A 17,658-nucleotide genomic window follows, 5' to 3' on the forward strand; every position below is an offset into this window, starting at 1 on the left:
TTTTATTTAAAATGCATCTCTGGGTTATTTGTGGGGCATAGGAATTCATTCAATTTTTTCCCCAAAATATAGTCCAGCCCCCCACAAGGTCTGAGGGACAGTGGACCAGCCTCCTGCTGAAAAAGTTTGCTGACCCCTGCATTAAAGCTACAACAAACAACATTCAGTGTACTAGTAATATAAGAAATGCAATCTAAAATGACTATAGCACCACCATAGTAGGATATATAGTAGGATAGCAAATTTCTTATGCTTTAACTTCAAAAGACCACCACAAAATATGCCATCACTAATTTCATAGAATAGGAACACACTTTGTCATGTATTCTGTCATTCCATTAACCCTTAATTGCTCATTAAATATATTCCCATGCTATCTCCTTTCTCTAGCATGTTTACGAGTTTAACTAAGTAGACCATATTTGTATTTTAAAATAATTGTATGCTGTATTGGAGAAACTAGCTAGTATTAAAAGATGGAATATAATAAAAAAATAAAATAACAATAAAAGGGAACACAAAATACTGCCATGAAAAGGCTACTGGAAGCAGCAAATGTCAAAGGACAAGACCAGCTCCATAAACATTGATTTTCACTATACAACTAAGAAAAAGATGGATTTTCTATACAGCTGGAAGTGCAAGAGAAGATGAAAGTAATAATTGGCAGGGCATGAGTTTAATGCATGCTTTTATTTCAGGACTCTTACAACCATGTACATATGGTGAAATTTGGTGTTAGTGATGAGGTCAGGGGTTGCCAACACAATGCCTGCAGGCGCACCTGCACCTGCAGAGGCCTTCCCTAACACTTGCAGGCTTTCCTTCTCCTGCTGAAATTCGGCTTGAAAGAAGCATTGTTTTGTAGCCAACAGAACAGGCTGCAGTGTGTGCTAGATTGCATTGTTTATATGGTGCCCATGACCCTTTCTGCAGTTCGCAAATGTGCCCATGGATCTAAAAAGGCTGGTGACCCCTGGCCTAAGTTCTTCTCAAAGTATGAACTGGGATGCTCTGGGAGGGGAGTTGCAAGTGCTGGGTCACTAGGTGTAATTTATTGTTGGTGGAAGATGAGCAGTGGGCAGAGATCCTTGTAAATTTTCCACATCAGGACTTAAAGAGAAGTTGTTGAGAGTGAAAGCAGCCCAAAGAAACAACTGAATTTGTCGGTATCTCTTTCTTTTTTCAAATTGTAGCTTTCATACAAATTGCATTGTATAATTTTTTTTTAAGCCTTTAAAATAATGGAATTACAACTTTATTTTTCAGAATATAAGTAATAAAGAATGAGCTTTGGCAGTTTTCTTATGCAAGTTATTATAACTGACTTAGACAAAAAAAAAGGAATGTTATGATCACAGACACAGCAATTATAATGTAAAGAAGCAGTTTAAATTGGATAGGACTCTTCAATTCGTTTCTAAAAAGAATATTTTGGCTTTTCCAGATGGATTTGCTTTGCGAAGTATTTCCAGATGTCCTCTACTCTTAATTTCTTAACTTGCTTTCTTATTAAAATCTGTATAGATCAAACCCTATATATATTTACTCGTTTTTCCAGTTGCTACTCAAAGTATGATAAAACTGGCAATAGGGAAAGGCTACTAACTTGCTTCTGACTAAACTGCGGGAGGCAGTGGAAGACAGAAGTGCCTGGCGTGCTCTGGTCCATGGGGTCACGAAGAGTCGGACACGACTAAACGACTAAACAACAACAACAACTAACTTGCTGATCAGTTACCTTTACTAACGTTGAAGTTATCCATCAGTGATAAAACAAGTACAGGCAGTTAAGTGAGATTTCTGTTGTTATTACCAAAATATACTAACTTAAAAAGGTAAAGGGACCCCTGACCATTAGGTCCAGTCGTGGCCAACTCTGGGGTTGTGGCTTTCATCTCGCTTTATTGGCCGAGGGAGCTGGCGTACAGCTTCCGGGTCATGTGGCCAGCATAACTAAGCCACTTCTGGCAAACCAGAGCAGCACACGGAAACGCCATTTACCTTCCCGCCAGAGCAGTACCTATTTATCTACTTGCACTTTGACGTGCTTTCGAACTGCTAGGTTGGCAGGAGCAGGGACCGAGCAACGGGAGCTCACCGCGTCGCGGGGATTCGAACTGCCAACCTTCTGATCGGCAAGTCCTAGGCTCTGTGGTTTAACCCACAGTAAGTTCCTTTTAAAAAACTTAACGCAATACTTTGCTTTCGTGTAGGGGATGATACACTATACTGTGTAGGAGACAAAGCCATAATTTCCCTCTGGTAAGATCAGTTAAATAATAGGCACCAATATTGTTCTAACTGCTGAATGGAACTATTGGTATTATGAAGGAAGAAACATAGGACCTCTGCATCAGTGTCACGGAGCCCAAATTTGCTTCCCCTGCCCCCAGTCTGAACAAACCTTTCTTTAACCCAAATTTGCTTTTAATAAAAATATAACTGAACCACTTCACCTTTCAGTTCTCATGTTCACTCACAATAATTTCACATAGACAAAGCATTAAGCAGCCACTAGTGAAAATGCTGAGAAAAGACAACATTAAAAAAAAATGAAGCAAGAATTATACTGCCCATTTTAAAATGGCAAGCTCCTGGGAGCAGTATATGGGATTGAGTGCTCCTGTGTTTGCTGTGTACTTTGAATTCTCTCTTAATTTACTAGTCTACCTACAGCATTGTGTAGCATTAAACCTCCACCATGGTCAGTGCTAACTAGGTTCCATATTAACCAGAGTTTGCAAACCCACCTCAAATTCTGATTTCAAGTTCTGATGGTTAACATATCAAAAACTAGGTCCATACTTAATTTCTTAACAGTACTGTGCTATGTGGGCACCAGTCATACGCAATTCTAGTATTTGGTGGATTCCTATGTATGTTTACTCCAAGTAAGTTCAATGGAACTACTGAGTTCAATGGAATTTACTCCCTAGTAAGCATGTTCAGGACTAGAGCCTTAAAAACTTAGTGCTATTTCAATTTAAACAACTTCATATTAAGGAACCAGGAAGCTTTATTTATGAAACTTCGCTAAAGACAGTATGTGGGCCTTTTATAGACTTAACTTAGAGCTGGCTTCAGAGTGGATGTCAAATGAAGTGTCAGTTACCCAAGTATATATAGTGTAGCAGGCATGATGATGACTACAGTTCATTTTCCAGTGTTTCCAATCTAATCTACTTTACAGTTGTGCATAAATCACAGTGATTATAAATGCAGAAGCTGGGAATGATGTGTGGATTTTCTAAAAAGTGTCATGAATATTACAGATGCCAAGCACAGCTAGGGAATAAATCAGTCAAATAATTAATTAACTCTTGCAGTTCAGAAATCAAGCTATCTTTTCTCAGCCAAGTAATTATCTGACCTATTAGAAGAAAGACTGCATCACTGCAAAGGCTGCCTGGTAACTTAATTTAAACCAATCTTTTATTCCATCTTCCCAAGAACCTGTAATAGTTTTCTTCAGCCTCCTGCCCCCAATTCCCTCTTCTTCACCCAGGGCAGGCATAACATCAGTCAAAACCCACTAGCAGATCTCTGAGTGATTTGCAATATATCACCAAAGGGCTTCTCACTTGCTTAATCACAGCAACAAGAAAAAGAGCTTTGTTTCTCCCTAAATTAAGCCACTGGAATAAAGAAAACAGGGGACAAACTATAATTTGTATGTGAAACTGAACACTCGGTTTCTGGGCTGAATATGCACACAGGTCATCCTAACCATGTATGGTGCCAAGGTTGCAAGCTTGATCCCCATATGGGACAGCTGCATATTCTTGTATTGCAGGGGGTTTGACTAGATGATCCTCAATGTCCTTTCCAACTGTACAATTCAATGATTCAAATAATCTATTACACATACCATATCTCCATCCCGCTGACCTCATTGCTCACCCACTTGCCCCTCCCTCCCCCCTCCTACCTTTGTCCACTAGCCTCCTCATCCTCTGCAGTCTCCATTGCCTCAGGAGACACTGCACCAACTGGCACAGCCTAGGGGAGGACACAGCCTCCTCCTTTGGCACCACGAAGGAGGAAGAGTGGCAAGGTCAACCTAAGTTTTTTCCTGTTTTTGGTCCCACACTCTGGTGTGAGCCAATGGATACTTGCCATAGCACAGAACCAATAAATGCCTGTCTTTTGGTCCCGTGCTCTGGCACAGCCAGAGCATGGGAGCCAAAACAGGACATCCGGGACATCCCAGATTCGGATCAGAAGCCTGGGTGGCTTCTGTCAATCTGGGATGTCCCACTTAAAACAGGACACTTGGAGGGTATAATATACACCTCTGAGCCATTCTTTTGGCACCTGGTTCCAGGACATTAACCCTGGGGTTCTAGTTTTAAAAAATTGAAACATAAACTTGAAGCCTGCCCACCCCTGTTCCACACAACTATTCAATGCACATGAACCCCCATTACTGTGTCATCTGGTGTTAGTACTCTCTAAGTGTAAATGTGCCAGTTATTTAGACATGTCAATGGCTACTTATCTGCTTGCACTTTTTTAAAAAAAAAACTCTAGCTGGAAAGCACACTATGCAGCTACATTTGTCAAAGACAAAATATTGCACAACTGCTTGGCTTGTTCATCCCATAATATACAGCTTGGGGATGTTCTGTGTATATATTTTTTGCTGTGCTAGCCATTTTCTAAATTGCCATGTATGTTCCTTGTCATTCATTTATGATAAATGTCTTGCTTGGTTGCTAAAGGATGCATAAAGACTAGCACAGCAAATAATTTTGAGAGAAGCAGGGAGCACAAATGAAAAACCTAGTCCTGAGAGTCAGAAATAATAATGTGACATATTACAGCTGCTGCAATGAAAAACAAATGTCATACATTTTTGTCACAGGCGGCACTACTTGTGTTGAATCATCAGCCCAAACTGATATAGTGTAATAATGGAAGAGGATGACACCTTCTTCTCCCTCGAGTTTTTTGGGGAAATTCCCCCTTAGTGTGGAAGAAACTTGTGTTGAATCATCAGCCCAAACTGATATAGTGTAATAATGGAAGAAGATGACACCTTCTTCTCCCTCGAGTTTTTTGGGGAAATTCCCCCTTAGTGTGGAAGAAACCCAAGGAATTTGGGGGGGGGCAGGTTATTCATGCCACCACTGACAATACTAGGTAACAGAAAGACTGCATGAGTCTGCTGCCTGGCACCATCTGAGATTGAATCCACAGGGACAAAAGCCATGCATTGAAAAATCACAGTGGTGAGGGAAGGGAGACAGAGAGAAAAACCCAGATATCCCAACACAGAGAAACACACAGCAGAGGATGGAAGGAGACACAAGTAGGGGGGGCACTAACAGATCATTAGAAAGGGCTTAGATAAAGGGATTTTAATGAGAGAAGGGGGGGGGGAACAATCAAACACAGCCATAGGCAGGGTGGATCTGAAGGGCATGATAATTTCTTCTCCTGGACTATCATGAGAAAGGCTATCAAGTCCCACAGAAGGCATCATCCTCACAACAGAATGGACAGAATGTCCTCCAACCTAATCTGGCAAAATTGTTGTCATGAGGTGATTTTACCACACCAATTTCACACAGCAAATACTTTGCTGAAATAGGAAAAACACAGTCCTATGGGACTGACTGTGTAATCTGTGTAGTTACAGCCTGAGTCAAAAGTCAACTTCATCAGTATAAGATGAAATGGACAGAGGTATATTTACAGCTCCTAGTACATATGAAACCAAACTAATGGCAATAGAGAACAGAAGAAATGTGTAAGCAAGAGTTAAATATGGATGATTGTCAGAGAAGTTGAAGGAAGTCCAAAAGTATGGAATTTGTGAAAATTTGGATTAAAATTGTATATTTATGTTAAAAAATCAATAAAATATTATAAAAAAGAAACCAAACTTATTTAGAACTGCTTTAGAACCTTGCACGTCTACTATTGAATAATTCCATCCCATTCATGAAGTCTCACCATATTCATGATGGCTAGGTTTGCAAGTAGGCAAGAGAATTGGCTCTTCCCACATGGTGATTATAATCAAAGGAGTAACTTGCAGGATAATTTCCTTGGATAAAAATCAGTCCATGGGACTTGTGGTAACCATGAATACAGAATGGCCCCAAGATCTGATTAAACAGAGAACTCTAGAATTTAATAATATTTAAATATTGCTTTTGAAAGTGCTGTGCGGCCCAACCACTCCTTCACAATTTCCAGTAAGAGTCACGTTTAGCTGACTTTTTGCCAATACATTCCCTTGCTGAAGTAAAAGACTGTGCCAAATGAATAAATTAATGGCAAGTCCTGTAATAATTCTAATGAAATGTTAAACAAAACCACCATTCCAAAAACTGTACATTTTCTATTTAAATTATGTGCCTATAGAATAGTCTTGAGATTCAAACAGCAGTTTGAGAGCACAGTGGAGAAAGATGCAAAGTTTCAGCAGTTCAGTTATCTTTGAGGAAGAATGGTACAAAGTAAGGGTGAATAACCTGTTTATCTAATGAGAATCAAATATTCAAACACTCCCCTGCAGTGGAACCATTTTTATTTATTTATTATTTATTTATTTATTTAAAAAAGCAACCTTCTAACAAGAAAAAAATACGATCCAACTCTCCTAGAGATCTGCACTTTTGATAATTCTAAATCTTGTGACATTACGGATCCTTCAAGACACTGCAAGCTCCCATTCAGAGCCTGTGAACAGATCATACCCTAAGATTACTTTTACATGGAATTTGAACTGACACTTGAAATTTGATTTTTACCTGTGCCTTTTGGGTTTAACCAAAGTCAAAACATTGGCATTAAAACTAGGAATAGGTAATGAATGATAGTGTTGACTAAAAAAGGCCTGCAAGAAATCAAGTGTGCAACATCCAAAATGAGTTGGTTAGCTAAGTAGTACTAAGCTATCTCAGTCTGACCAAACTGCGGGAGGCAGTGGAAGGCAAGAGTGCCTGGCATGCTCTGGTCCATGGGGTCACGAAGAGTAGGACACAACTAAACGACTAAATAACAACAACACTAAACTATCAAGCCTAGAAGCCAGGTATCACTGAAAGGTTCATGAAGAAGGGATACTGGCACCTTCTGCTGTAGAAATGAGGCTTGTGGGGTTATGTAGGATAGGTAAAGTAGTACCTATGGTTGTACAGCTCAACCAGCACAGAGTTTGCATAAGAAGTCGCATCATTTAGATCAACTAATTTAATTATTTTGACTTAAATCTGCAGCCAAGCCTATGTCACATGATCCGCTGCAAAGAATGGAAACCAGCACTTTGATCATCAGAGCCCATAAAAGTTAGGAAAAATGATTTTGCACATGTTATATGCATAGAATGTCTGCACAACTAAAATTTGAACACCTAAACAGATGTAAAAATCTCAGATCTGACTGGTGTCAAAGAATAATAACATTAAAGCTATAATATAGTCTCAATGAATAGTACGCATTTAAGAAAAGGGTATTAGAGTAGGTGTGTGTGTGTCTTATATCAGCTGAAGGACAAAGTACATGTTATACACAGCCACGTGTATTTTTATACAACATTTTCTTTAATAATAACAATAATGGGGGGGGGGGGGTTGGAATCCAGAAACCAGCCTCTAAGACTGTGAGTTTCTCCATGGAGGGACATAATGGGAGAGGCTTCTTAACCCTTTTTCTTCTGGTCACTTGCCCACTCCCCCCCTTCAAACCACCCCCCTGTTTTTCATCCAGGAGGCTTTCTGTTTAAAAGAAGAAAATGCTGGAGAAAAGATACACATGGCTGCATATAATGTATACTTTGGCCTTGATTCAAGGGAAGTAAAACAGAGAAACTTTGTTAAAAATATGATAGTTACATTTTATGCAGTCCTGCTTAAAGTAACTCTGCATTTTTGTCCTTTTATGAAAGAATAGATATAATAAATGAGATATTGTATACTTTTGTGCTTTTATGAAAGAATACATATAATAAATGAGATATCGTATACTTAAAAATTGGAAACTGAAACCGTGATCAATTTATGTTACTTCCCACTGCAGAGTAAATGCCACAGTGTGGAACCATAGTAAAGCTTAGGTCTTCTGTCTGAAAATTTTTGAACCCTCTCAGTTAAGCATGAACTATGTGCTAAGAATTCCAGGCCAAAGATCATAAGATTTCTACTCATGAGCAATTTTATTTTACTTTTTATGTTCCATGGAGCATGCTTGATTGAGCCATCTGGTTTTTAACTAAACATGCCCTTTGTGCTATGGGCAGCATTCGTCTATATCACTCAATGCTTAAGGCATACTATCATACGTTGAGGATGAAAATTACTAATCCTGTCTCAAAGTGAGAGGAAGGCAACAGTTTAGCAAAATGGCAAAATGACACATAGATTTGTGTCTATGAACACAAATCAACAGTATATTTTTCCTTGTTAACTTTTTAAAAAACAGTCCTTGTGTGGCACTCTGAAGCCTCCTTGGTTGCCTGCACTTTCTAGAATATCCATGGGAGGATGTCAAAGCATAGGCAGCCAGGAAGTCTGCTTGTGGAATTCCTGAGAGAAGCACAATTATTATTACAATTAAGTTAAAAGGAATGCTCATGAGGAGTTAATGATGTAATGCCCTTCCACAGGCATTCCCTGATTTAAATCATATATGATTTGTGCTGTATTTGTGATGTTCTATTATGTTATTGTTATTTATTGTCTCTAAGCCGCTTTGTGATTCATTCAAATGAAAAGCGGCATAGAAATATACCGTATTTTTCCATGTATAAGTCTATGTTTTCTTCCTAAAAAATAATGTCCCAAATTTGGGGGCATCTTATACATGAGGGCCATCTCCCCCCATTTTCTTAAATTGGAGCCCCCCAATATAGGGGGCGTCTTATACATGGGGGCATCTTGTAGAAGGAAAAATATGGTAATAAATCAATAAATCAAATCATATTCTAGGAACCAAGGCTGGCTGCAATACCAGGCAAGGACTGTTTTTTCTTGTTTTGTTTTTTGTTTTAAGTTAGCAAGGAAGAGCACACCTTGTAATGTTTTTAAGTACTAAACCTCATCACTCACATAAATTTCTGATTCCCTCCGTCCCACGGAAAGAAGCTAGAACAACAACTGCCTCTCTTGGGGTGGAGGATGGGGAGCAAAGTAATACCTGAAATGTCTGGGCCAGGGTATGGCACAACTCTAGTATTGATTCCAGCTGCTGAAACTGTGTGCTGTTCAGGATTGTTTTATAGCACTAGAGCAGCAATCCTTCACCTATAGACTTAAGTATGCATCATATGTTTGGTTTTTTTAAAAGCTCTATACAAGCCTTCTGTGTAGATTGTAGGGAACCTGCAACATGTAATGATTGAACATTTGTTTATTTATTTATTTATTCATTCATTTATTCATCTGTGTACATGTGAGCAAACCTCTCATCAGTCATGAATTCCCTAAAGCAGGTACACCCTGCTTCTACGCAGTGGAAAGCTCCACATGCACAACCATCTCTCCGTGTGATTTACGTATGGTTTGCCCACAAATCCCTACAGAATAGTGCCTTCCAGGAACTTGGCAACATGTGAAATGATCCTTATTTGGTTGTGTAGCACATAGGGTCTGGCCATTACACATAATGACAGATCCCTATGTTCTACAGCACTGTGGCAATGGAATTCATCAGAAATGAATGCCTCATCTCATTCTGGTTTTCTTCATAGCATATATAGCATAGTTTTATATAGCATAGTAAGAATAGTTATGTTTTCCTCTACCAACTTTTTGTCATTCTGAACAAGTAAACTTATGGCAGCTCATCATTATAAACATATGAACTTGAACTGCATTTTATAAAGTTTTTAAGAATTGCAAAAAAGGAAAACATGCCATCTCTTCTTAATTAGTCCTCCTTGAGTACCATGAAGTTCAGAAGCATTCAACAATGTAAAATACACAAATAAAATCAGTTACCGGGAAGTCACAGCTTGCATAAATTCGTCAAGAAGATCATCATAAGCTTGGCCTCTAATTCGTTTATGTTTCAACCCAATATACAAAGGATCTTTTAGCAACTCCTGTTAAAAAAGAAAATAAAAACCAATAAGGTAAATATATCAGACAAGTTATCATTTGAGTGTTTCTAATCCAAAAATGAAGACTGTATTGGCATCTCTAAACTGGAAATTAAGGGCACAATTCTATGGTCCTAGGGAAGTTGTCCCAGAGGTCATAGAATTTTGTGGATCTCCTTTTTCATGGATAGAGAAGGAATTCTGTGGGAAGAGCAAGAGGACCATCCACAAAGGCTTCCTTCTTACAGCAACAGAAACCTCCATGGCTGCCCCTCCTTAGCTATCAATGTTACAACAGTAGAAAGAAGATGTTTCAGAGCACTGGAAGAAAAGTATGCCAGCCCTGGGGTGAGCCCTTGGGCACTGCAACCAATGGAGGGGGGATTTTGAATAAAGGAAAATTGCCCCTCCACACTCTCCTTCTGCCCTGCCAGCACAAACTAAACAGAAGTTTGGATTGGGCAGATTGTCCGCCTTTAACTCTTCCTCCCCTGTCCAAGTAGGATTGCTTTGCCTAACTGGTTTATAGTCACATCCTTCCAGAGAATCATGGGGAGAGACTGATCTCTAATAAGAGTTCTCAGCACCTCATCAAACTACAATTCCCAAGGTTCTTTGTGAGAAGTTTGGAAAGTAAAAAACTGATACAGGTTTGTAGAGTAGATATGCCTGTAGCATGAGAATGAACAAGATTAGAATATAGATACATACATATATTTATTAGCCTATAAAGGCAAAATTACTGAAAGCATAATGTGTGGGATCATTTTCTGCCATTCTTAGATGATGAAGTAAAAGTTAAATTCACAAAATTATAAAGTCAAATTTTGTAGATCAGAAACGCCTTTCAAATAGTGATAGAGGAAGGAAAAAATGAAGATGCCAATTACAGAGTACATATTATGTTCTTTCTTCAGCATAACGGCTGGCTTTGAGTTGCAGATGTCAAATCATACCTTATAATTTACAGATCCCAATATGTGCAGTACCCATAGCATTAAAAAAAAACACAACCCAAGCATTTATCTGCTCACGTCAAAACTGAGCTAAAGTCAAAACTGAGCTAATGTTCAGGCAAAGAACATTCCAAGAAGCCAATGCATTTTCTGTTCTGGCATTTTTACTGTTATTGAAGCCTAACCATCAGCAAGTATGGATTCATTATAGCTATTTCAAACATCACTTCCAACTTCATGAACAAGTTGGCGACAATCTCTTCCCATTGCAGTGATACACTCTGCCTTTCAGAAAAATAGCAAGGGGTCATTTTCATCATCCAGACTGCAACTGGCCAAGTTGTGTATCAGTGCTGCTCTCAGGCTACCAATAAATATTCCCATGGCAGCAGAGAGCAAGGTGCAGGTGCAAACCTTCAACCTACCTTCTCCACAACTTAGCAAAACTGCCGTGTTGGGTACCAGGCTAACATGCAATGATCTGCCCTTCATTTCTGAAGCTACTGCAAGGGCTAGAATGCAGTAAGACTTGGGGAATTCCTGTTCAAGCAGGGCAAGGAGCTGTGCTTTATTCTAGGGGTACTCAAGGGTACACAGGATCAGCACCTTGTTTTTCTAAAAGAAAAGCACTGGTTAAAAGTGTGGCACTGACTTGAATAATTTCATGGTGACTACCAGAACCCTTTTTTTCTAGTAGAAAAGCACTGATAAGGAGGCTGTCCCACGAGGAGCGTGGAACTAACAGGCTAAATCTGTAGGTACGGTATATCATGGAGCTGTTGCATCAGCAATAAGCTGTCTGCAACAAGTCTTGCTTGTCCCTCTTTCAAAAAGTGATCTAGAGAATAATCTGGCTATACTATTTAACAAGGAAAAATAACCTCTGCCTTAACTACGGCAAGTCAGTTTAAGAAGACACAAATCTGTATTCTGTCCCTGTTCATAGTCTCAGTATTCATGACAGTATCTATTGCTCTAGTAATCAGTACAGGATAAAGTATGGAGTAAGGTGTCCCCCCCCCTTTTTGAGTATTCCAATGCATTGTCTTTAATAAATTTGCTTGCCAGAGAGCTAAAGCTGCAGCCAACTAGCAGCTACTATTTCAAATCAAGACTTTAGGATAGCTGTAACAAAGGCCCTCTTTCTATTGCTCTCGTTTAAAGTTGAGTAACTGAAAATATATGGCACACTTTAAACTAAAACACACAGATGGTTTGAACAGTGAATCTTGATAGTAGCAACCAGAGCCAAATATTGTCAAAATATACTTCTTCTTCTGAACCAGTATCATGGATTTACAAGGTCACAGAACTCTGATATACAATCCTATGCCAACAATATCAAATACTCATGTTTCCTCACTATCTCATACTACTTAGATTCACAATTCCCACTGTATGAGTTGGGATTTCAATGAAGTATCTTCTCTAAGCAAGTATCCCACCCCACTCCAGAGGTTTGCTGCTGCATTTCACCTGGTAGCAGCTGACATGACCTCACGGGGGCAGATTTACCTAACCTAGCAATGTTCTTTATGTTCCTGGTTCTTGGCACTGTCTAAGTAGCAGCAGCAGCAGCAGCAGCAGCAGCAGCAGCAGCGACAAAGACACTCAAGGTGTCAATGCTAATTAGGTCAGACAGCCCCAGGTTCCAACTATTCCTACTACGGAACTACAAACTTTAGTCCCTTTTCTTCCCATGTTGCTTTTCTAGTGGTCTATTTTTCTAAAGAAAGAACAAAATGCACTGAAGCCAAGTTTCATAAAGCTCCAGGAAAGCATTTAGGAAATGTGCTCATTTATTCACACTAAAGTGTTGACAACTTTCTGGTGTCAGACTCTAAAAGCTAAACTTATAAACATTTCATGAATAGCAGACCCATTGATTTCAGTGGTCCAAATCCTAAATAGTTTTTGTAACCAATAGAACTGTGAGTGATTTTAGGATGGCCAGCTTACAGTCCAGCTGAGGTTCCTGCCAGGTATAAGTACTTTGATAAGTAGTTGGACTTGAATTTAGTAGTGGAGACTTCCAAAATTTACTGTACATTGCCTGTAAAGTACTGCCAAAGTAATTGAAGCAACATGAGTACTCTTGCTGTTTCTGTGGAAAACCTGAGAACACAAGTCCCCTTTGAATCTTCTCATGAAAGCTGCCAATATGTTTCAGAGTTGTGCTGATGTGAAGCTAACTTTCCAATGCCCACTGCAAGCCTGTGGCTCAAAATAGGCCCAACTTCCAAATCTTTACAGCCATCTATCTGCACACCTAACATTGTATTACCATGCACAAGTTCAAAACATACATCTTGAGTTGCTTCTCAAAATCTGAGGGTTCTGGCACATTAGGACAGCAACCCAACTAACCAAAATCTAAATAATTTTGCTGTACACTAGATGCTCCTGGGCAGGCACATTTCATTCACAATTTTGCTGCAATGATGACACAATGAAGTGCCTATCTGTTGGAGAGCTTGGAATGAGCCATGCACATAGCAGGCTATCCAGGTTTCTATGCATGCTGTGAGCTACGCCATGCAGACTGGGCATAGCCCACCACAACCATATGTTCCCTATGTCCGCCACATATACACAGTCTGGGCAGATGTCATGCTCACATGCCTCACTCAGATTTCTGCTAGGTATACAGCAGTATGGATATTTTTCACTACTACATGAACTCTCATTTAGGGCAGATTTGTAAAAAAAATTTGCCTTATATACATCATGAAGATCAGAGCCCAAGACAAAAATGTCACCAGCTCATGCTGAGGAGTTCAGTACAGATTGGGCCCACCGACCACTGTCTGACTCAAGGTGACTTGATTCTTTCTAGGAATTCACTAGTCTAAGGCAAGTACTGGACATGACACATGGGTGTGTTCCTGTGTGATAGAACACACACACACACACACACACACACACACACACATTTCCTTTACTCTAATTACATTCCATTTACAGCCCAGGTGGAGCTTGCTAGCTCAGGGAGTAGGTGTGGGTAACATGCCTTGTCAAGCCCAGATAATGCAATCAACATGCAAGGTATAAAAGTAAAGCGGACCTGGCCATGACCAGGTGGCCATGGAAGAAATTCTGACAATATATTAATCTTGTGATGTAGATTTACACAAGTTGTCTTCCTCGAAAGTAAACTATCTTTTCATCAATGTTGCTTTAAAACAGCAGGATCTGTTGCTACTGAATTTGACTTTTCCATTCAGAGATCTGCAGTTTCAGTTATTTGCCCTTTTCTGTTTGATCGCTTTTTATATGCTTTAGCAGCAGTGCGCTGTAAGTTACATTAGACTTACAGTAGTTGAGAAGTTGAAAGCTATGAATTCATAGGACATACTTTGATGCTTAAAAAAAAAAAGGCAAACCAAACTTGCTCAAAGACTGTTTTCAGTGCTACATTTTTGCTCATAAAAGACTGGCTGTTATAGTAGAGTTAACATGAAACTGATACATGTGCATGTTGTTTAATCTAGATTTATCACTAAGCTTCTAAGTTCCCGATACCCCTGAGCTAAAAGAAATACAGAAATTGCCATTTACTGCATTACAGTTGTGAATGTTTGAGAGCTCTTCAAAAAAGAGCATCAAAAATAAGAGATTAATAAACATCAAGAAGAATTTGTAAAATCTCTGGCAGTTTACTGAAAATAATCAGTTGCCAAGTTAGCAGCTAACAAAGTAAGTCAGCCAAAGGTCTTCTATGTTAGCAACAAATAGTATTAGCATAATGTAGATAATGCAGCTGAAAGTTAGAAACCGCCTACCAATTTTGACATTATGCTGGCATGTGGCAAGTATAAATAACTATTCCTAAACAGTAGCCTGGTCTGCACACGGAGATGAATTAAATGGGGCCTTAAAGTTGTTCATCCACAGCTAGCACCTAAACAGCAGACTGAGCAGGCGCACAGGTTAGCTGGCTGAAGCCTTTTCCATTATTATGAGATGTATTATATTACTATTTAAATTACAGTAATTATTTCTGAATTTATATCTATACAGAAATTAAAAAGGTAAAGGTACCCCTGCCCGTACGGGCCAGTCGTGTCCGACTCTAGGGTTGTGCGCCCATCTCACTTAAGAGGCCGGGGGCCAGCGCTGTCCGAGGACACTTCCGGGTCACGTGGCCAGCATGGCAAGCTGCATCTGGCGAGCCAGCGCAGCACACGGAAACGCCGTTTACCTTCCCACTAGTAAGCGGTCCCTATTTATCTACTTGCACCCGGGGGTGCTTTCGAACTGCTAGGTTGGCAGGCGCTGGGACCGAGCAACGGGAGCGCACCCCGCCGCGGGGGCTCGAACCGCCGACCTGACGATCAGCAAGTCCTAGGCGCTGAGGTTTTACCCACAGCGCCACCAGCGTCCCGATACAGAAATTAGCAGATGTGAATTTTATGCACCTTTGTGTCCCCTTTTGTGCTGATTTTCTAGTGATGCATTTTTGTCTTTTGGGGTGATGCATGAATTGGTTTTCTATTTGCAGTAGGTTTCTATCAACAAACATTCACAGTGTTATCTGCCACCTGAAGTCTGAAATGGCATAATCTATTATACCACCTTAGTAGTCTATCACTTCAGTCTGCTCCATATGAAGCCTCAAATGTAGTGATAATATGTTGCTACAGTAGTTTGAGAGGTGGTGTGGAATAGTGGCTAAATTTTCAGCATAATCTGGGAAACCCTGGTTGAAATGTCATTTTAGTTATCAACTCAGTATGTGGCTTCTGTCGAGCCACTTTTTCAGCATAATCTGGGAAACCCTGGTTGAAATGTCATTTTAGTTATCAACTCAGTATGTGGCTTCTGTCGAGCCACTATTTTCAAAACCTTAGTCCACTAAACCCCCTCTGCAACAGGAGAATACTTTGCACACCTGTTATACGCATTGCTGATATACTGCGTCTGCTATTGCTATATAAATGACAAGTTGTATTAGTTAAAAAATATAGAAACCTCCTGGATCATAGTTTTTGCTCTAGTATGTTTTTTCTACAAAAACTATATGCTTTCCATTTTATTCCACTTGTATTTCATACAAAGAGGAAGATTTTCAAAGGGAAGGAATGGTCTCTTGGGTGAAAACTGCTTAAAAGGATTTGAAGTATGTTATTTATTATTTTTGTTCTTGTTTATTTCAACAGCATTTATATACTGCCTGATTATAATAAAACCTCAAAGTGGTTTATAAAAAAAATAAGACAACAAAATTATCAGAAAAAATAGTTAAAACAAGTATTTGAAATGTTCAAAAGCAATTAAAATGAGTAAAAAGCTAAAACCAGATTAAAACACGTGGCAGCTTGTAGTATGTATCTGGTTCTTCATTTTAGAGGTCCCCATGATAGGTTCCTGCTTCCCATCCCTAGAATACTGCAGCGTCTGTGCATGGAAATGGTCCAGTGACACCTCATACTACAGCAGCCTTCTGCTGTTTATCATTTTGAAGGCTCCTCAATATAAAATGCTTCCAGCAGCCACATCTAGTAGTTCGCTTAAGTTAAAAGCATTGTGTTAAACAGGCCTAACAGAATACTTGCTACACCCACAAACAAGAGCGTGGGAAGTGGCATATCCATACCAATCCACAGCTATACCTGCAATTTATTTCAAAACTGCACCATCTCAGTCATGCATACAGATATGAGTATCACGGTACAAGTCCTACAATGAGGGGAAGGGATAACAGTGCAGGCCGTGCATTGACTTGATAATATTCACACGTTTTATTTGCCACATTTCAAAAACATGTAGATTCTTTATAAATATTGTCTTGTTTAAATAAAACACAAAGTCAGCAATCTCAGAGGGGTGTGTGTGTGTGTGTGTGTGTGTGTGAGAGAGAGAGAGAGAGAGAGAGAGAGAGAGAGAGAGAGAGAAGACATCAAGGAAGCACTTAAAGTCTACATTTCCCTCCCGCACACATGTGTAATAAAACACATTCCAGGTAATATGTGCACTGGCGTTTCCATGTGCTATTTTACTTAGTACGTTCACAATTGGATAACACTCATTGTAATTTTATATCCTTTGATTTTTCTTCTTCTTTGGAACGATTCACTCTTGGGTTTAGGAACACTCTGACCTAATTCAATGTAAAAAATATATTTGGACAAACATGGTATAAAGACTGTATTACATTAAGATGTTCCAAATTTTGTGAAGTTTAATTTATATAAATTATACATTATTTTCTAAAGAAAATAACAGCTATCTTTAACATCAATTGTATCTGTCAGTCCCATGAGGAAACAACAGTAGAGTGTATTTGGACATCACCATGAACTACAGTTAATGGTTTAGCATAAATGTGCTTATTGCACCCACTTTGCTCCTGTCTCCTAGTGCACAGGAGAAGCAAACCACAATCCAAACTTGGGGTCGTTGTTTACTTGACTCAGCTAGTGAGGGGTCTTGGAGGGTGGCATCTTAATACTTCAATCCTAGTGCAGTGGGTGAAGCAGCAGCAGCAGCTGCTGCTGCTTCTTCTTCTTCTTCTTCTTCTTCTTCTTCTTCTTCTTCTTCTTCTTCTTCTTCTTCTTCTTCTTCTTCTTCTTCTTCTGCAATCACTTGTAGCCGAGTAAGATTGTCTTCCATGAACACAGTCTTTACAGTGATTTTTAGGAAGTCTTTAGT

The 17,658-nt window shown here is 39.4% G+C and overlaps 2 protein-coding genes across 7 annotated transcripts in view; one reads left to right on the forward strand and one right to left on the reverse strand.

Annotated features, from left to right (window-relative positions):
- The window catches only part of ME1 (malic enzyme 1), a 113,743-nt gene that overhangs the window by 46,510 nt on the left and 49,575 nt on the right, over positions 1 to 17,658 (reverse strand). For both annotated transcript variants that reach the window (XM_083608236.1, XM_083608237.1), the window contains exon 6: positions 9,951 to 10,054. In XM_083608236.1, coding sequence (XP_083464362.1) covers positions 9,951 to 10,054 — 104 coding nt within the window. The remainder of the gene's footprint in view (positions 1 to 9,950; positions 10,055 to 17,658) is intronic.
- The window catches only part of PRSS35 (serine protease 35), a 152,821-nt gene that overhangs the window by 43,504 nt on the left and 91,659 nt on the right, over positions 1 to 17,658 (forward strand). The window contains exon 3 of one of the 5 annotated variants that reach the window (XR_014546817.1): positions 7,233 to 8,206. The exons of the other annotated variants lie outside the window; for them this stretch is intronic. The gene's annotated coding sequence lies outside the window, so the exon portion shown is untranslated. Of the gene's footprint in view, positions 1 to 7,232; positions 8,207 to 17,658 lie in introns of those variants that run through there. 5 annotated transcript variants of the gene reach the window in all.

Source organism: Podarcis filfolensis, assembly GCF_964270895.1.
Source record: "Podarcis filfolensis genome assembly, chromosome: 3".
NCBI classification, from domain to species: domain Eukaryota; kingdom Metazoa; phylum Chordata; class Lepidosauria; order Squamata; family Lacertidae; genus Podarcis; species Podarcis filfolensis.